The sequence below is a fragment of the Orycteropus afer genome, unplaced genomic scaffold (genome assembly GCF_000298275.1).
Source record: "Orycteropus afer afer isolate SDZICR_OR568_19922 unplaced genomic scaffold, OryAfe1.0 scaffold00293, whole genome shotgun sequence".
Taxonomy (NCBI): domain Eukaryota; kingdom Metazoa; phylum Chordata; class Mammalia; order Tubulidentata; family Orycteropodidae; genus Orycteropus; species Orycteropus afer.
Genome location: NW_006921880.1, coordinates 527985 through 543471, shown reverse-complemented (window position 1 = coordinate 543471; position 15487 = coordinate 527985). Strand labels below are relative to the sequence as shown.

At 39.0% G+C, this 15487-nt stretch overlaps 1 protein-coding gene across 1 annotated transcript in view; it reads right to left on the bottom strand.

The window, feature by feature from the left end:
* Positions 1-13021: 13021 nt before the first annotated feature.
* Positions 13022-15487, bottom strand: part of HECTD2 (HECT domain E3 ubiquitin protein ligase 2) — an 85352-nt gene continuing 82886 nt past the window's right edge. Inside the window, exon 21 of the mRNA XM_007951253.2 lies at positions 13022-13142. Within this exon, the coding sequence (XP_007949444.2) occupies positions 13022-13142 (121 nt within the window). The remainder of the gene's footprint in view (positions 13143-15487) is intronic.

The following is a 15487-nucleotide window of genomic DNA, read 5'->3' as shown; positions in this document are numbered from 1 at the left end:
TACCTTTCCATTAATGTACAATGGCCATCTTTGCTCATGGTTTGTTGATGAGTGGATCACATGGTAACTGGAGGTGGGTAGCCAAGGCTGTGAGCAGTTTGGAGTAGAAAGGTAGACCAGACTTATAGGAACATAGTGATAGGTGGGTGTCATGCTTTAAATTGTGTCCCTCAAAAAGGTGTCAAGTTGGTGGGGCCATGATTCTCGGTGGTTTGGCAGTTATGTAATGATGTAATTGGGCAGTTATGTAATGATATAATTACCCTCATGATGTGATCTGATGCGATCAGCCAATCAGTTGTAACGGGATTAGGGTGGAATGCAACAATCTTAATCAGGTCACAGGCCTGATCCAATGTAAGAGAAGTTTCCCTGGGGTGTGGTCTGCATCATCTTTAATCTTACAAGAGATGAAAGAGGAGAAGAGCAAGCAGAGAAGAGGGACCCACTACCACCAAGAAAGAAGAGCTGGGAGCAGAAAGCATCCTTTGGACCCAGGATCCCTATGCTGGGCACCTCCTAGACCCAGGGCAAGACTGATGTCAAGTAACATGGAGATCTCCAAGGAATGCCAGGTCCACAGATGTTGAAAGGAGACAAGGACCTTCCCCTAAAGCCAGCGCCCTGCGTTTGGACTTCTAGCCTCCTAAACTGTAAGAAAAGAAAATTTTATTTGTTAAAGCCACCTACTTGTGGTTTTCTGTTACAGCAGCAGTAAGTAACTAAAGGAGAATTGGGTACTGGGAGTCAGGCACTGCTCTATCAGATATCTAAAGTATGGAAAAGGTTTTGGAATTGGGTAATGAATAGAGGCTGGAAGAATTTCAAGATGCCTAATAGTAAAAGTTTCAGCAGAGCTTCCAGACTAAGACCAATAAGAAGAAGGACTTGGTAGTCCACATCTGAAAAAAATTGGCTACTGAAAACTTTATGACTAGCAGTGAAACAATGTCTGATGAAGTGCCAGAAGATGAGCACCTCAGGAACTCAAAAATACTACTGGAGAAGAGCTGCCTCCTCAGGTTAGAGTTGGCATAGATGGAATAAAGCTTAATGGCATAGATGGAATAAAGCTTTCTGGACCTTCATTTGCTGATGGGGCATGACTCCAAATGAGAAGAAATAGCTGCAAACATTCGTTAATAATTGGAACATGGGATGTATGAAGTATGAATCTAGGAGATATGAAAGTTGTCAAAAGTGGAATGGAATGCATGAAGATAGATATCCTAGGCATTAATGAGCTGAGATGGACTGGTATTGGCCATTTTGAATCAGACAATCATATGGCCTACTATGCTGGGAATGACAAATTGAATGCTCATGGAAGCAGCAGTCAAGAAATTAGATGAAGTATTGCACTGGCCAAATCTGTTGCAAAAGACCTCTTTAAAGTGTTAAGAAGTAAAGATGTCACTTTGAAGACTAAAGTGCACCCAACCCAAGCCATGGTCTTCTCGGTAGCTTCATATGTATGTGAAAACTAGACAATGAATAAGGATGACTGAAGAAGAATTGATGCATTTGAACTGTGATATTGGTGAAGAATATTGAATATACCATAGACTGCCACATGCATCATCAAAAGGGACATTTCAGGATCTATCCTGAAATACAATGCTGTCAGTGATAGGATAATATCCATATACCTACAAGGAAGACCAATTAATACTACCTTTATTCAAATTTATGCACCAACCACTAAAGCCAAATATGAGGAAATTGAAGATTTTTACCAAATTCTGCAGTCTGAAATAGACCAAACAAGCAATCAAGATGTAATGATAATTACTGGTGATTAGAATGTGGAAGTTGGAAACAAAGGAGCAGCATTGGTAGGTGGAAAATATGGCCTTGGTGATAAATGACACCAGAGACCACAGATAGACTTTTGCAAGACCAACGACTTAGTCACTGCAAATATGTATTTTTTTCAACCACATAAATGACAACTATACATGTGAACCTCACCAGATAGAATATACAGGAATCAAATCAACTACATCTGTGGAAAGAGGTGATGGAGAAGCTCAACATCATCAGTTAGAACAAGGCCAGGAGCTGACTGTGGAACAGACCATCAATTGCTCATATGCAAGTTCAAGCTGAAGATGAAGAAAATTAAATCAAGTTCACAAGAACCAAAATGCAACCTTGATTATATCCCACTTGAATTTAGAGATCATCTGAAGAACAGATTTGACACCAACGACTGAAGACCAGATGAGTTGTAGGATGACATCAAGAACATCATGCATGAAAAAAGACAGGAAAGGAATAAAAGACAAAATGGATGTCAGCATAGACTCTGAAACTTGCTCTTGAATGGAGCATTTGCTAAAACAAATGAAGAAATGATGAAATAAAAGAGCTGAACAAAAGATTCAAAGGGTGGCTTAAGAAGACAAAGTAAAGTATTATAATGAAATATGCAAAGACCTGGAGTTAGAAAGCCAAAAAGGAAGAATAGGCTCAGCATTTCTCAAGCTGAAAGAGCTGAAGAAAAAATTCAAGCCTGGACTTGCAATATGGAAGGATTCTATGGGCAAAATTTTGAATGATGCAGGAAGTATCAAAAGAAGATGGAAGGAACATACAGGGTCACCGCACCAAAAAGAATTCGTTGATGTTCAACCACTACAGGACATAGCTCATGATCAGGAACCGATAATATTGAAGGGAGAAATTGAAACTGCTCTGAAGGAATTGGTGGAAAACAAGGCTCCATGAATTGACGAATATCCATTGAGATGTTTCAACAAAGTGATGCAGTGCTGGAGGCGCTCATTCATTTATGTCAAGCAATTTGGGAAACAGCTAGCTACCTGATCAAATGACTGGAAGAGATCTATATTTGTGCCCATTCCAAAGAAAGGTGGTTGAACAGAATGTGGAAATTATCAAACATTATCATTACTATCACATGCAAGTAAAATTTTGCTGAAGGTAATTAAAAAATGGTTGCAGCAGTATACTGACAGGGAATTGATGCATTTGAACTGTGGTATTGGTGAAAAATATTGAATATACCATAGACTGCCAAAAGAATGAACAAGTCTTGGAAAAGGTACTGGAATGCTCTTTAGAACTGAGAATGGCCAGACTTTGTCTTGTGTATTTTGGTCATGTCAGAAGGGACTAGTTCCAAGAGAAGGGTATCATGCCTGGTAAAGTAAAGGGTCAATGAAAAAGGGAAAGACCCTGAATGAGATGCATTGACAGAGTGGCTGCAATGATGGGCTCAGGTATCGCAAAGAATTTGCGGATGGTGCAGGACTGGGCAGTGTATTGTTGTGTTGTACATAGGGTCGCTATCTGTCAGAACGGATTCAACAGCACCTAGTAACAATAACAACTATAGTAAGAGTATAGATTACTTTGAAGAAACTGTTGGTGGAATTAGTGACATAAAAGAAACTTCTGGTGAGGGCTCAGAAGGAAGTGTGGAGTGATGTAAAACCAGAGAATACAGATGGCAAGAAACAGTGGAAGAGAAATGGTGGCAGCAGAACCAGGAGACAGGGAGATGGAGTGGGACTCATGGAATGAAGACCAATTGCCTTTGTGCAGGAAGGTTTCTGGAGGAGTTGGGAGCTTCTGCGCACTTGTCCATGGAGCCAGGCTCACCAACCCACAAAGAGCTGAGTGCCTTTGGGGCAAGGCTTACTGGCAGAGTGGGGTGCCTCTGGGCACTTATCAGTAGAGCCAAAGAGCTTTGTCACACTTACTGGAGCAGAGCTGAGGCCAGGTCAGCCCAAGAGGCCTGAGGGGCTGAGAGTCTAAGGAACCAGAAAGCAGAAGCTGAAGAGATAAGGAGCACGACAAGCAGAGTGGTCTGGTTTCAAAGGGTAGTGCCATGGCCTCTGGGGTTTGAAAGGGTGGAACCACCACAGCGTCCTAGGTCTCAAAGAGTCAGATCTTCACTAACTCAGTTCTGGAGTATGGGGCTGCCATTCAGGAGAGCCAGGGGGATGGTGTGTTTAATCTGCCCAACACTGTGTGGGTGGGTCTGTCATGCCCAAGGCACAGAAAAACAGGATGGGGGGCAGTGGATGGGGTCGTTACTCAGTTGGACTAGGAGAAAGCAGTGTTGCCATTGCAGTGGGCCTGGGTGGTGGAGCTGAAGTCCAAGACTGAAGGGCCTCCACCCAGAATCCAGAGAACAATGGCTAACACCCAGGGTTGAGGGTAGGGCCACTGCCTGGACAGTTTCAGAGAACAGAGGATTATTTGCAAGCCTTGAGATCTAATGTAAATGGTTCTGCAGGGTTTTTGTCTTGTTTGGTGACCATTATCCCTTCTTTCCTTCCAATATTTCCCATTTGTAATGGAAATGTCTTAGGTTGTGCCTGTTCCACCACTGTACTTTAGAAGTGAGTAATGTATACTAGATTCATAGATGAAGAGGAATTCTGCCCCAGGATTTTTAAGATTTTTAAGATGATATGAAGGGGTGAAAGTGTTTTGCATGTGGCAAGGACATGAATTTTGGGGAGCCAAAGGATGGAATGTCATAGATTGTATCCTCCCAAAATATGTGCCAACTTGGTTGGGCCATGATTCTCAATAGTTTGGCAGTAATGTAATGATGTAATTTGGCAATTATGTAATGATATAATCATACCCTATGATGTGATTAGCTGATCAATTGCATTAGGATTAGGGTGGGATGCAACAATCTTGATCAGGTGATAGCCCTAGGTTTCCCTGGGGTGGGCCTGCATCACCTTCTATCTTAGAAGAGATAAAAGGAGAGAGAAGCAAGCAGAAAACAGGGACTGACTAAGAAAGAACTGGGAGCAAAGTGTCCCTTTGAACACAGGGTCTCTGCACTGGGAACCTCCTAGACCCAGAGCAAGACTGATGCCAAGACACATGGAGATCACCAAGGAATGCCAGGCCCACAGATGCTGAAAGGAGACAAGAGTCCTCCTCCTAAACTGTGAGCTGACAAAGGCAGGAAGTCTTTCTCTAATGCCAGCACCTTGAATTTGGACTTCTAGCCTCCTGAACTGAGAAAACAAATTTCTGTTTGCTAAATCCACCCACTTGTGGTATTTCTGTAACAGCAGCATTAGATAACTAAGATAGTGGGGGTTCAGAAATTGTTTCCCCAAGGCTGACATAAAGTTCTGACTTTCAGGGTATGAGTGGGTCTGCGTGAGTCAGGGCAAAAGGCTGAAAATTAAAGTCAAATGTATTTACCCATGCAGGCCTCTGGTTCATGCCACTCAAATTTAGTGAGTGTTTAACCTGCCCAAACAAGTCAAGCAAGATTTTATCTGAAGTTTACTGCCCAGCACTGTGTGAAGTGCAACATGGGGACACAGGAAATTTCTGTGTTCTCCAGCTAATGATATGCTCACATTTATATACCCATTTGGAAATTCTAAGTGCCACCTGAGAAATGAAGATAGGTGTTATGCGTGTAAAAGACAGGAAGATATACCATCCAGCTAGCTTTTTTGGTGGGGTTAGGGAAGTGGATCAGAGCAAGGTAATCCACAGAGAAAGAATTCTGATCTGAGGAGATCATGGAAGCAGGAGATCTGAGCTGGGTCAGGATGTTGTTGTTGTTATGTGCCCTCGAGTCGGACCCGACTCATAGTGACTCCTCCTTGGGTTTCCGAGGCAGTATCACTATGGAAATAGATTGCCCCATCTTCCTTCTGAGGCGTGGCTGGTGGGTTTGAACCACCAGCCTTCTATTTAGCAATCAAATGCCTTAGGCACTACGCTAACAGAGGTCCTGAGCTGGGTCAGCATAGGGACAGAGGAATTGACTGACCAGAGAGGAGGAGGAAGAGCACCGAGATGACAATGACAGGTTGAGCAGGGATGGGAAAAGGGTGTGTTGAGGAGACAAAATAGGAGCTATCCATTTGGAATTTGATATTGGGAATAAAAATATTATCATGCAAAATAAAAGTAGAGCTCATGTTGATATTTCTACATATGTATTTGTATGTGCTATAAGAATCTCCATATATATAATAGAGTTAACAGACAAAGTTAGAACTTCTTAGCCACAGCCAACCACCCTGAGGGAGTGGGCCCTTGGGTTCGGGACCATGGTCACAGGGGACATTGAGCTCAATTGGCATGACATACCACACAAAAACATTGTTCTCTATCCTACTTTGGTGAGTAGTGACTAGGGTCTTAAAAGCTTGCAAGTGGCCATCTAAGATGCAACAATTGGTCTCTCCTCATCAGGAGCAAAGAAGAATGAAGAAAAACAAAGACACATGGAAATAATTAGTCCAACGAACTAGTGGACCATGTGAACCTCAGCCTATATGACTCTGAGACCAGAAGACCTAGATGGTGCCTGGCTATCACTGTCAATCACTTGGAAAGGGATTTAGTATAGGAGATCCTGGACAGAGTGGGAGAAAAATGTGGAACAAAACTTAATCATAAAAAAGACCAGGCTTACTGGTCTCATAGAGATTGATGGAAACCCCTAAGATGATGGGCCCTAGTCACCCTTTGGGCCTGGAATTGAACCCACTCCTGCAGCTTCCAGCCAAAGGACAGGCAGACATAGAAGGTGAACATTTTACACCAGGTAGGAATAGTCCTTAAAGCCATCAACCATGGGAGATCAAAAGGTCAGTATCTGCATAGGGAAACAGCTCAGAGGGCAGGAATGCTTAGGAAAGGACACAGGGAAAGGGTAACCATAGGGAGGAAGTGGGAAGAAAGCTGTTACATTATGGGGATTGCAATCAATGCCATGAAACAAAATATGTATAAACTGTTATATGGAAAATGAATCTGCTCTATAAACTTTCACCCAAATTACAACATTAAAAAAAAAAAGCAGAGCTCATGCTAGGTTTTGAGTTGGAAGGCAGTCAGATAAACATCAGACACGTATTAGATTCCTGATAAGGAGACACCTAGTAAAAAGAAGAGTTTTATAAAGATTAACTGTCAGGGGCCTTTGCATGAAGAGGAGAAGAATAAGTCTACAGTCAGAAAGGCCAACTGGCTTCATTATGAAGGGTTGAGTGTCTATGTAAACCAAGACGGTGGCTGTAGGAATGAAGAAAGGTGACACCTTAGAGACAATGTAAACAAGCCAAGAAGATCAGGAGAGTAAGACTGGTGGTGATAGGAATCGACAGGTTAACAAAGACATATTGAAGGACTTCTAATAGAGATGGTCTATATGCAATTGGAAACACAGTACAAGAATATGCTCCTTTGAAAAACCATCTGAAAATAATTTTATATTTTTATTATATGTCTGTCTGTTGTGTGTGTACAGAGAAAAAATCAAGTTGGCTGACAGGAAAACCTCATTGCTTGACTCACTGGTGACTAATGCTCTACTGTATTTATTCCCATGGGTCAGAGTCATAGTGTCTAAATGGCATGAACATATTGAGTTATATAATTGTCCTAAAAATCTGGAGAAAGTTTCTTGGTATGTTACACCTTTCAGAGTTTCATAAGAGAAATATTCAGAACGACATCTGCTTATATTCATAAAGAGTAAGCAAATGGAGTATGGTGGTAAAGATCAGTCACTAGTTGAAATGTAACAGGCACTCAAGCCAGTGTTGAATGAACAAATTAATAAATACTGACACAATTAATCTACAGAGAATAATGGATTCAGAAGTTTTAGGCACTTGTAAAGGGCTAGCTGATAGGGTGAAATGAACAAAGGGACACACTTCTATAGGCTGAGCTGAAATAGAAGAGCAGGCTATCTTACTCCTGCAACGTTTATGAACTTTGGACAACATATATGTTCAAAAAAAAAATCATAAAATATACACTTTCAGCTTGAAAGATGGGGAAATCATTGGGTACAAGAAATAAGAAGTTAAAAGCCAGTAGCATGTAGAAGCTAATGTTAAGGTGATTCTTGTAAAGATGATCAACCCTAGTGGATTTCAATGTACACACGAGTTGAACCTTGGGCCTTGGGCCTATTCAAGGTGAGAAAGCTGGAACTGATATCCTGCATAAAGCCCTGAGCTTTAAAGGGCGGCTGTCCATGCAAAGAGGATAGGAAACTCTCCTCCTAAACTCTAACCTGTGCCGCTGTTAGGTGTGAGATCCAAATTTACACAGTGGCAGAAGAATATTAATACTAGAAGTTAGCCTAAAAGTTAGTGCAGGAAACATACAAGATCTTGGTGGAGAACAACATGAAACAGATCTGCTGGGGCATTTCTACTATTGAGGACATATAGAACTCTCAAAGAAAAAGACCATCCCTTCTGAAACTGAGTAAGAAATGCAAAGTTACAAAATTACAAATCACATAAGGAAATAAATCATAGCCCCAATAGATGAACAAATAAAAAAGAACTTGTAACTCACAAACTGAAGAGAGCCAAACAATATGAAACAACCTGAAAGGGAGTATCAAAGAAGTATGCTGAAAATTATTAAAAAATAAAACCATGTGAACAAAAAACAGTATGAAAAAACAGCAGGTAAAGTGAAAAGGGAATAAAACAGACCTTCTAAAAATGAAAAATACAGCCATTGAACTGAAAAACTCAGTGTGGTAGTACTTGGCTGGGCCTGGTTGAATGGCTGGGCAGCTGGATGTAGTATTCCCCATGACGACACAGGTAATCAACTCCATGGTGGAATCTACTGGGAGCAGCTGAATAGCTGCCTTAGGGAATGTGGTCAGCATCCCGTATATAAGAAACAGCTTTGGGAATGGTCTCTAGCTTATGGCACGCTTGAACCCTGCACGTAGCCATGACATTGTTCAGCAGCCTGCCATACTCTGCCTATCTTGGGACTTTTAATGGACTTGAATTAACGGCAGGCTGTGTGGTTTGGGAGTATCGGGACTATGCCTTATTACTTGTCGACCTTGGGCTTGTCAGCCTCAGCAGCCAGCAGCTGACTGAAGAAAAGCCTCCAGCTTCAGTGGGCTGGGAACAGCAGGAGGCAGAGGTGAAACCCAGGGTTGAGGGGCTTTCACCCAAGCCCTAGAGTCTGGCACTTTGAACTTGAACTTAAAGCCTCCAAACTGTAAGAGAATAAACTTCTGTTTCTTCAAGCCATCCTTTTTGTGGTATATTCTTGCCACAGTGGCACTAGGTAACCAGAACACCTGTGAGTTGATCAAACACCACATTAGATACAGAGAAAGATGGAATGGCCGAATGAGAGGACAAGGAAGGGCAATATTCACATAGAAAATGGCTGAAGAGTTTTCCAGAACTGATGAAAGTTATACATACATAGATTCACAAATCATCATGAATCCCAAATGGGATTAAAACAAACCCCCACACCTAGACACACTGTCTTTGACATTCTGCAATTCCTAGATAGAAGAAGTATCTTTAGCCAGAGAGAAAAAAGAGATTATCAACTAAGGAATGACAATTATACTGACAGCTCATTTCTTTATGTTGTTGTTGTTCAGTGCCATCGAGTCGTTTCCAACTCATAGCGACCCCATGCACAGAACGTTTTATATAAACGTTTATAAAGAATATTTCTTTATATCAACAATGAAATCTAAAGGTAACAGATCTATATATTCAAAGTGCTAAGAGAAAAATAATCAACTAGAAATTTATGCCCAATGAATTAATCTCTTAGGAATAAAGGCAAAAATTATTTTCAGACAAATGAAAAAAGACTTTATTTCCAATAAATCCTCATTAAAAGAGCATCTAATGGGTGTACTTTAGGAGGAAGAAAACTGATCCCGGAGGGAGATGTGAAGGGCTGTAAGGGGGAATGGTGTGCAAAGAAATTATAAATAAGCGGTTAAATCTAAAAAAAAAAAAAAAAAAAAAATCAATTATATAAAATAAAATAATGATGTTTAATTGATGAGGTTAAAAAATAACTAAATACCAAATAAAAGTAATATATAAGCCATGAGAAGGGTAACTGAAGTTAAAGAATTCTAAGGCACAAATTAAAATACAGAAATTGTATCAGGAATCACAGTAAACCGACTAAACTCTAGTTAAAAAAAAAAAAAAAAAAAAAAGACTGTCAGATTGGACAGAATTATTTAGTTGTAAGCTATTTGCAAAAGACAAACCTATAGCATAAAGACATAAAGTAAAAGAATAGAAAAAGATTACGAACCAAAAGAAAGCACGTATATGTTTAAGAAAAAAAGACATTAGAGATAAGAAGGTTGCTATACAATGTTCAATTCATTAATAAATACAGAATTCTAAACTTTGATCCATTTAAGACCACCTGACAGAACTTGAAGGAACTAAATAACCGATTTACCATCATGATGGGAGAATTTAGCACACTTGTCATGATAACTGGTAATCAATATTTAAGTTATACAGATGCAAAAGATTTGAACAACACATCAATAACTTTAATCAAATGAGTTTGTATTTTACAAGCACAAAATAATTAGAGAATGCTTCCGCAAATTTCAAAGAATTGATGTGATCATCTAGATATCAAATGGACATCATTGTAATATTAAAAATAATCCTAAAGAAGTTGGTTCTACTTAATGTCAACAACAGTACATTTTTTGACGCTATGTGCATCAGCCATTTCCCTAAGCACTAGTGAAGAGACAGCGGAACACACAAACACAGTCTGTATCTATAGGGCATTTTAAACATGGTTTCAATGAATTGTCTAGTGTTCAAAAGATGAAATGAAGCTGACTGAAGCCTGCATAACTTTAATATTTGAAAAATTTTATCCAGAAATTTACAACTTAATATAATACAGATTTGTACAAAAAGAGGGACTGTTAAAATCATCTGATTGATCATACAGACAAAAATATGATTAAGCAAAGATTAAAAAAGGACATTTGTAAATACTGATAAATACTGTGCAATGCTTTAATTTACTGTGGCAGATACAAAAATCAAGAATTCATTAACAGATTACATTTAAAAAGTAACTATATGAATTTTCTAGGCTGTTTAAGTTAATGAAATATAACGTTTGTTTTTTTTCTTTTTAAAAAATGAGGTATTATTACACTGTAAACCAAAAACAGAGCATAAATAAATAAAGGCAATGTGCAATTTAGTGATATATGGTTTATACATTTCAACTTAATAAAAACAGACAACAAAAAATTTTCAGTTATTTATGAACTTTGTCATTAAAAAATTTGGCTTGCTTGTGTATTTTTATTTAAAAGTGGCACAGCTATCAATATACAAGCACATCATTAAACATGCAGACCAAGCCAATACAATTTTCCATGAGTCATTACTACCAAATAAAAACTGTGTTTACATATCACTTAAAACACTTAAATCTGGTTTCCTATACATAATTCTTTTGTGCTTATTAGTTAAAATTAACCTACATTAAACATCTTACTTTCTAGTTCAAGCACTGTGAGAAGCAGTTTTATTTTGCCTATGGATTGAAAACAGCAAAACCAAACCAAATCAATATGCCTTTAACTCTCAGGCTTTCCAAGATTTTTAAGAATAAAAACCCTTTAAGTAGTATACCCAAAAGGAAAAGCAGAGCCACTTCCATTTCAAAGAGAACAGTAGAAAGTAGCTCCATTTCCACAAAGATTTGTGAGTTGGCCTCCCGACTACAGGAGAACAAGCTGACTAGCTCCTCCACCCTTGAAGGATTCTGCTGGTTGGGTGCAGGAAGCAAAGCAACAAGAAAATAGCCTAACTCAGAAAAAACACTGGGAAGGTATTATTTGCATGTGAACCATATGCTGGTACTAAATGCTGGCGTCATTATTATTGCAACTATAACTTCAGAGTTTCTGAAGGAAAGCTATCAGAGTGTAATAGAGAAGTCTTGAATTGGAAACATCTGTAACATGCTAGTAACACTGCTTCATCGACTGTTAATTAAGAGAAAAAGCCATTTACTGTCAGACTTTATTATAGAGTTTCTTTTGACATGCTACTTTATTAGAACACTCAAAAAAGGGTACTATTGAATTTAAAATGTTCAGAATCCAGTGAAAAACAAACATTTTCGCCAAAACGCTGAACTTCATTTTCACCAAACTACATCATTTTGACACAAATGTTATTATTATATTCACTTTTGTCAAATATCTTATCCTACCTTTTCCATAAATTAGTGTTTCAGTACAAGTGGTGATCAAAAAATATTAGAAATAAGTTCTGTACATCAATCAAAATATATATATATATAGAGATATATATATAAACTGTTCTTTTGTGCTTGTAATTGACTTAACTCATCAGTGATTAGTTAGATCTGTGTTTTTCTTCTAATAATGTGACCCTTAGGAAGAAAAGATCATTATACAAATATAACAGAGTACTCAAAGGAACTAGCTTACTGCCAATATGCATGCAGACTAACAATGATATTTAAAAGAATATAACCTTGAATCCAATTAGTCTGAAAATAGTTACACTCTTGTACAATCATCTTTATTGATTTGTAAAAGCTGTATACACATCTAAAACTCTGAATTTACTTTGTAAAAATAGATCTTTTGCAATAAATGGCACTATCAAAATCCCATGACCTCAGGCTATTAGGTAGTTATTTACATGCTTTTCAGCAATAGTTAAAAGAATCTTGTAGGACCAAAGCCAGTATATCAAAAAACCCTGTAAATTGCATTTGCAATTATACTGTTGCTTACCTCTGTATGAAAATATGGCTACATGCCTCCTATGAACGGTAACAGAGCACTCTGCTTTGCTACTGTGTGCTAGCAGCGCACCGTCTGCCACTGGGCACTACTCCACTCTGCACTGCGCTTTGCCCTCCCAGTGGAACACCTGTGACAAGCTGCTGCCGGGGAATGGGAAAGTGCTGTAAAAAGAGGGCCTGACCCACGTGTATCTTTGCCATCTGGTCTTTTCCTCAGTCAAGCAATTTCTGTGTTTTTAGAAAATCATGCTTTCATGGAAATACTTCATATTTGATTTTAGAAAATCAGTATTTTAAAGTTGGTGAGCTTTGTCAAGGTGTCTGAGACAGAAACATGAAAAGGTTAAAGGCACAATAAGAGGGAAGTGAATGCTACATATAAAAAGTATTGTATTTCAAGTCTTCTAGTTTACTCAAGTCCAAAACCTTCTGCATTTGAAATTCCAATAATCAATTTCTGTTTCAGGTCTTTTTTGCTCTTGTAGGGGGGCAGGCAAAGTTGATTGAAGCAGGTGTGGGCCACAGGTAACCTAGGAAAAAATAATTTTTTTTTTTAGTGTACACATAAAACGAGTCCTAAAAAACTCTGTAAAATACCAGGATACACACATACAAACCGACTTTACTACGCTGATATCTGTGATCCATTCCTTCACCGAGCAAATATTTACTGAGAACCCACCCTATATCATGCACCATTCCGGACACTTGGGCCATGTTTGAAAACAAGACAATCAGCATCCGTGCTCTCACGAAACTTTCATTTTAATGGCATTTTTTTTTTTTTTTGGAGTGAGACAGATCTGGGTTTGAATACTGTCTTCCTTACTTACTAGCTGTGGGACCTTGTTCAAGGTGCTTATGGTCTCCAAATCTCAGTTTCCTCAGCAGTATGATTGGGTAAACTATCCAACTGGATTGTTCAAAAGGTTAAATGAACTACTTCATAAAATACTTAGCAGAGTAGTAGACAATATAACTGTTACTATTATTTCCATCTTGACTGTCAAAAAACAATAAAAGGAGCATTTCTGGGACACTTGATGCCCACACTTTTAATATTGCTGCTCTCAATGAACATGCACCATTCAACCTTTTAATCCTTTCAGCCTGTTCCCTACTCCTCTTCCTGATGCTATTGTTATTTTCATTCAGGATTTTCTCCCTTAGACTCTTTCCTTCAGTCTTTACGAACTCCACAGCCTCAGAATAGCTGTCAAAGAAGTCAATGAATAAAAATGAGGAATAAAACAGAGAAAAGGAGAACGTTTAAGAACAAGTAAGCCTGTATGATTAGAAATTAAACTTTGAGTTCCACTGTATTAAGACTTCTTAAAGTTATTAGAGTCAGCATTTATTATTGAGTGCTTGCTTGGTCTATGACAAGCACTGTGCTTTCATATGCATCGTTTCACTTGACTTAAGCCTCAAAACAACCTAAAAGTACTTATGCTAATTTTCATTTTACAGAGGAGAAAAAAAAGACACATGTATATATACAAGTTCAATAATGTGTTTGAGGCCACTGAGCTGGTAAAGTAGCAGACCTGAAATGCAAACCTAGATCAGTCTGATTTTAAAGCCAGTGTTCTTGATGTGCAAAGATTTAACATGTTTATTTAACCAAGATTTAGTGGCTCTGCAATGGTGGGCCTCATAGGAGGAATAGAAATGCCCCTTTTTCTAAAGTACTGTCCTTCCCTCTTGAGGCACACTGTTGCTGTGTCAAGCTAACGTGTGTCATGTGTCTTTGATGGTAGACTCTCTTTAACAAAAAGGAGCTTCCTACTGGGTGTCCTAGAGCTGTCTGAGTTTTAGATTCATGTCTACGCCACCAGAATTCATCAAATAATCTCTGAAATATAATGATGATAACTGCAAAAGTTTAAACATAATGCTACCTTTGTATTAAAACAGACTATGTAGGTTATCCTTTTTAATCGACAATTTATTATTGCTGGGCGCCCCTGAGTCAGTTCTGAGCCACGGCAACCCTATGCACAGCCAAGCGAAGCACTGCTGGCCCCGGAGCCGTCGCCAGTCGCCGCCAGGCTCGAGCCCAGTGCCGCAGCCATGACGTCAGTCCGTCTGGTTGAGGATCGGCTTCTTTTTCACCGAACCTCTACTTTTCCAGGCATGGTGTCCTTTTCCGGGGACCAGTCCTTCCAGATAACGTGTCCAAAGTCCATGAGATGGAAGTCTCACCATCTTTACTTCTAAGGAGCCATCTTCACTCTGGCTGGGCTTCCTCCAAGACAGACTGTTCTTCTGGCAGTCTATGGCAGGTTCAATATTCTCTGCCAAAACCGTAATTCAGAGGCATCAATTCTTCTTCGGTCTTCCTTATTCACTGTCAGCTTTTGTCTGCATGAGGAGACTAAAACACCCTAACTTGGGTCAGGTGCACCTTAGTCCTCAAGGTGACATCTTTGCTATTGAACAGTTTTTTTTTTTTTTAAATGGTATGATACTATTTTTAATAAAGCTCAAAAAGAAGCAATATATTGTTTATATTGTTGAGGCCAAAGTGTATACTATACTGTTTTCAGAAGGAAACAACAACAACAAAACAGTTATCCTTGACTCATGGTGACCCCACGTGAGTCAAGAGTAGAATTATGCTCCAGAGGGTTTCCAATGGATGATTTTCCAGAAACAGATTTCCAGGCCTTTCTTCCTAGGTACCTCTGTGTAGACTCAAACCTCCAACCTTGCAATTAGCAACTAAGTACATTAATTGTTTGTACCACACAGGGACTCATTTTTATTTTTATTTATTTTTTTAAATTATGATTTGGGTGAAAATTTACAGAGCAAATTCACTTTCCATATAACAGTTCACATACACTTTGTCTCATGACATTGACCACAATTT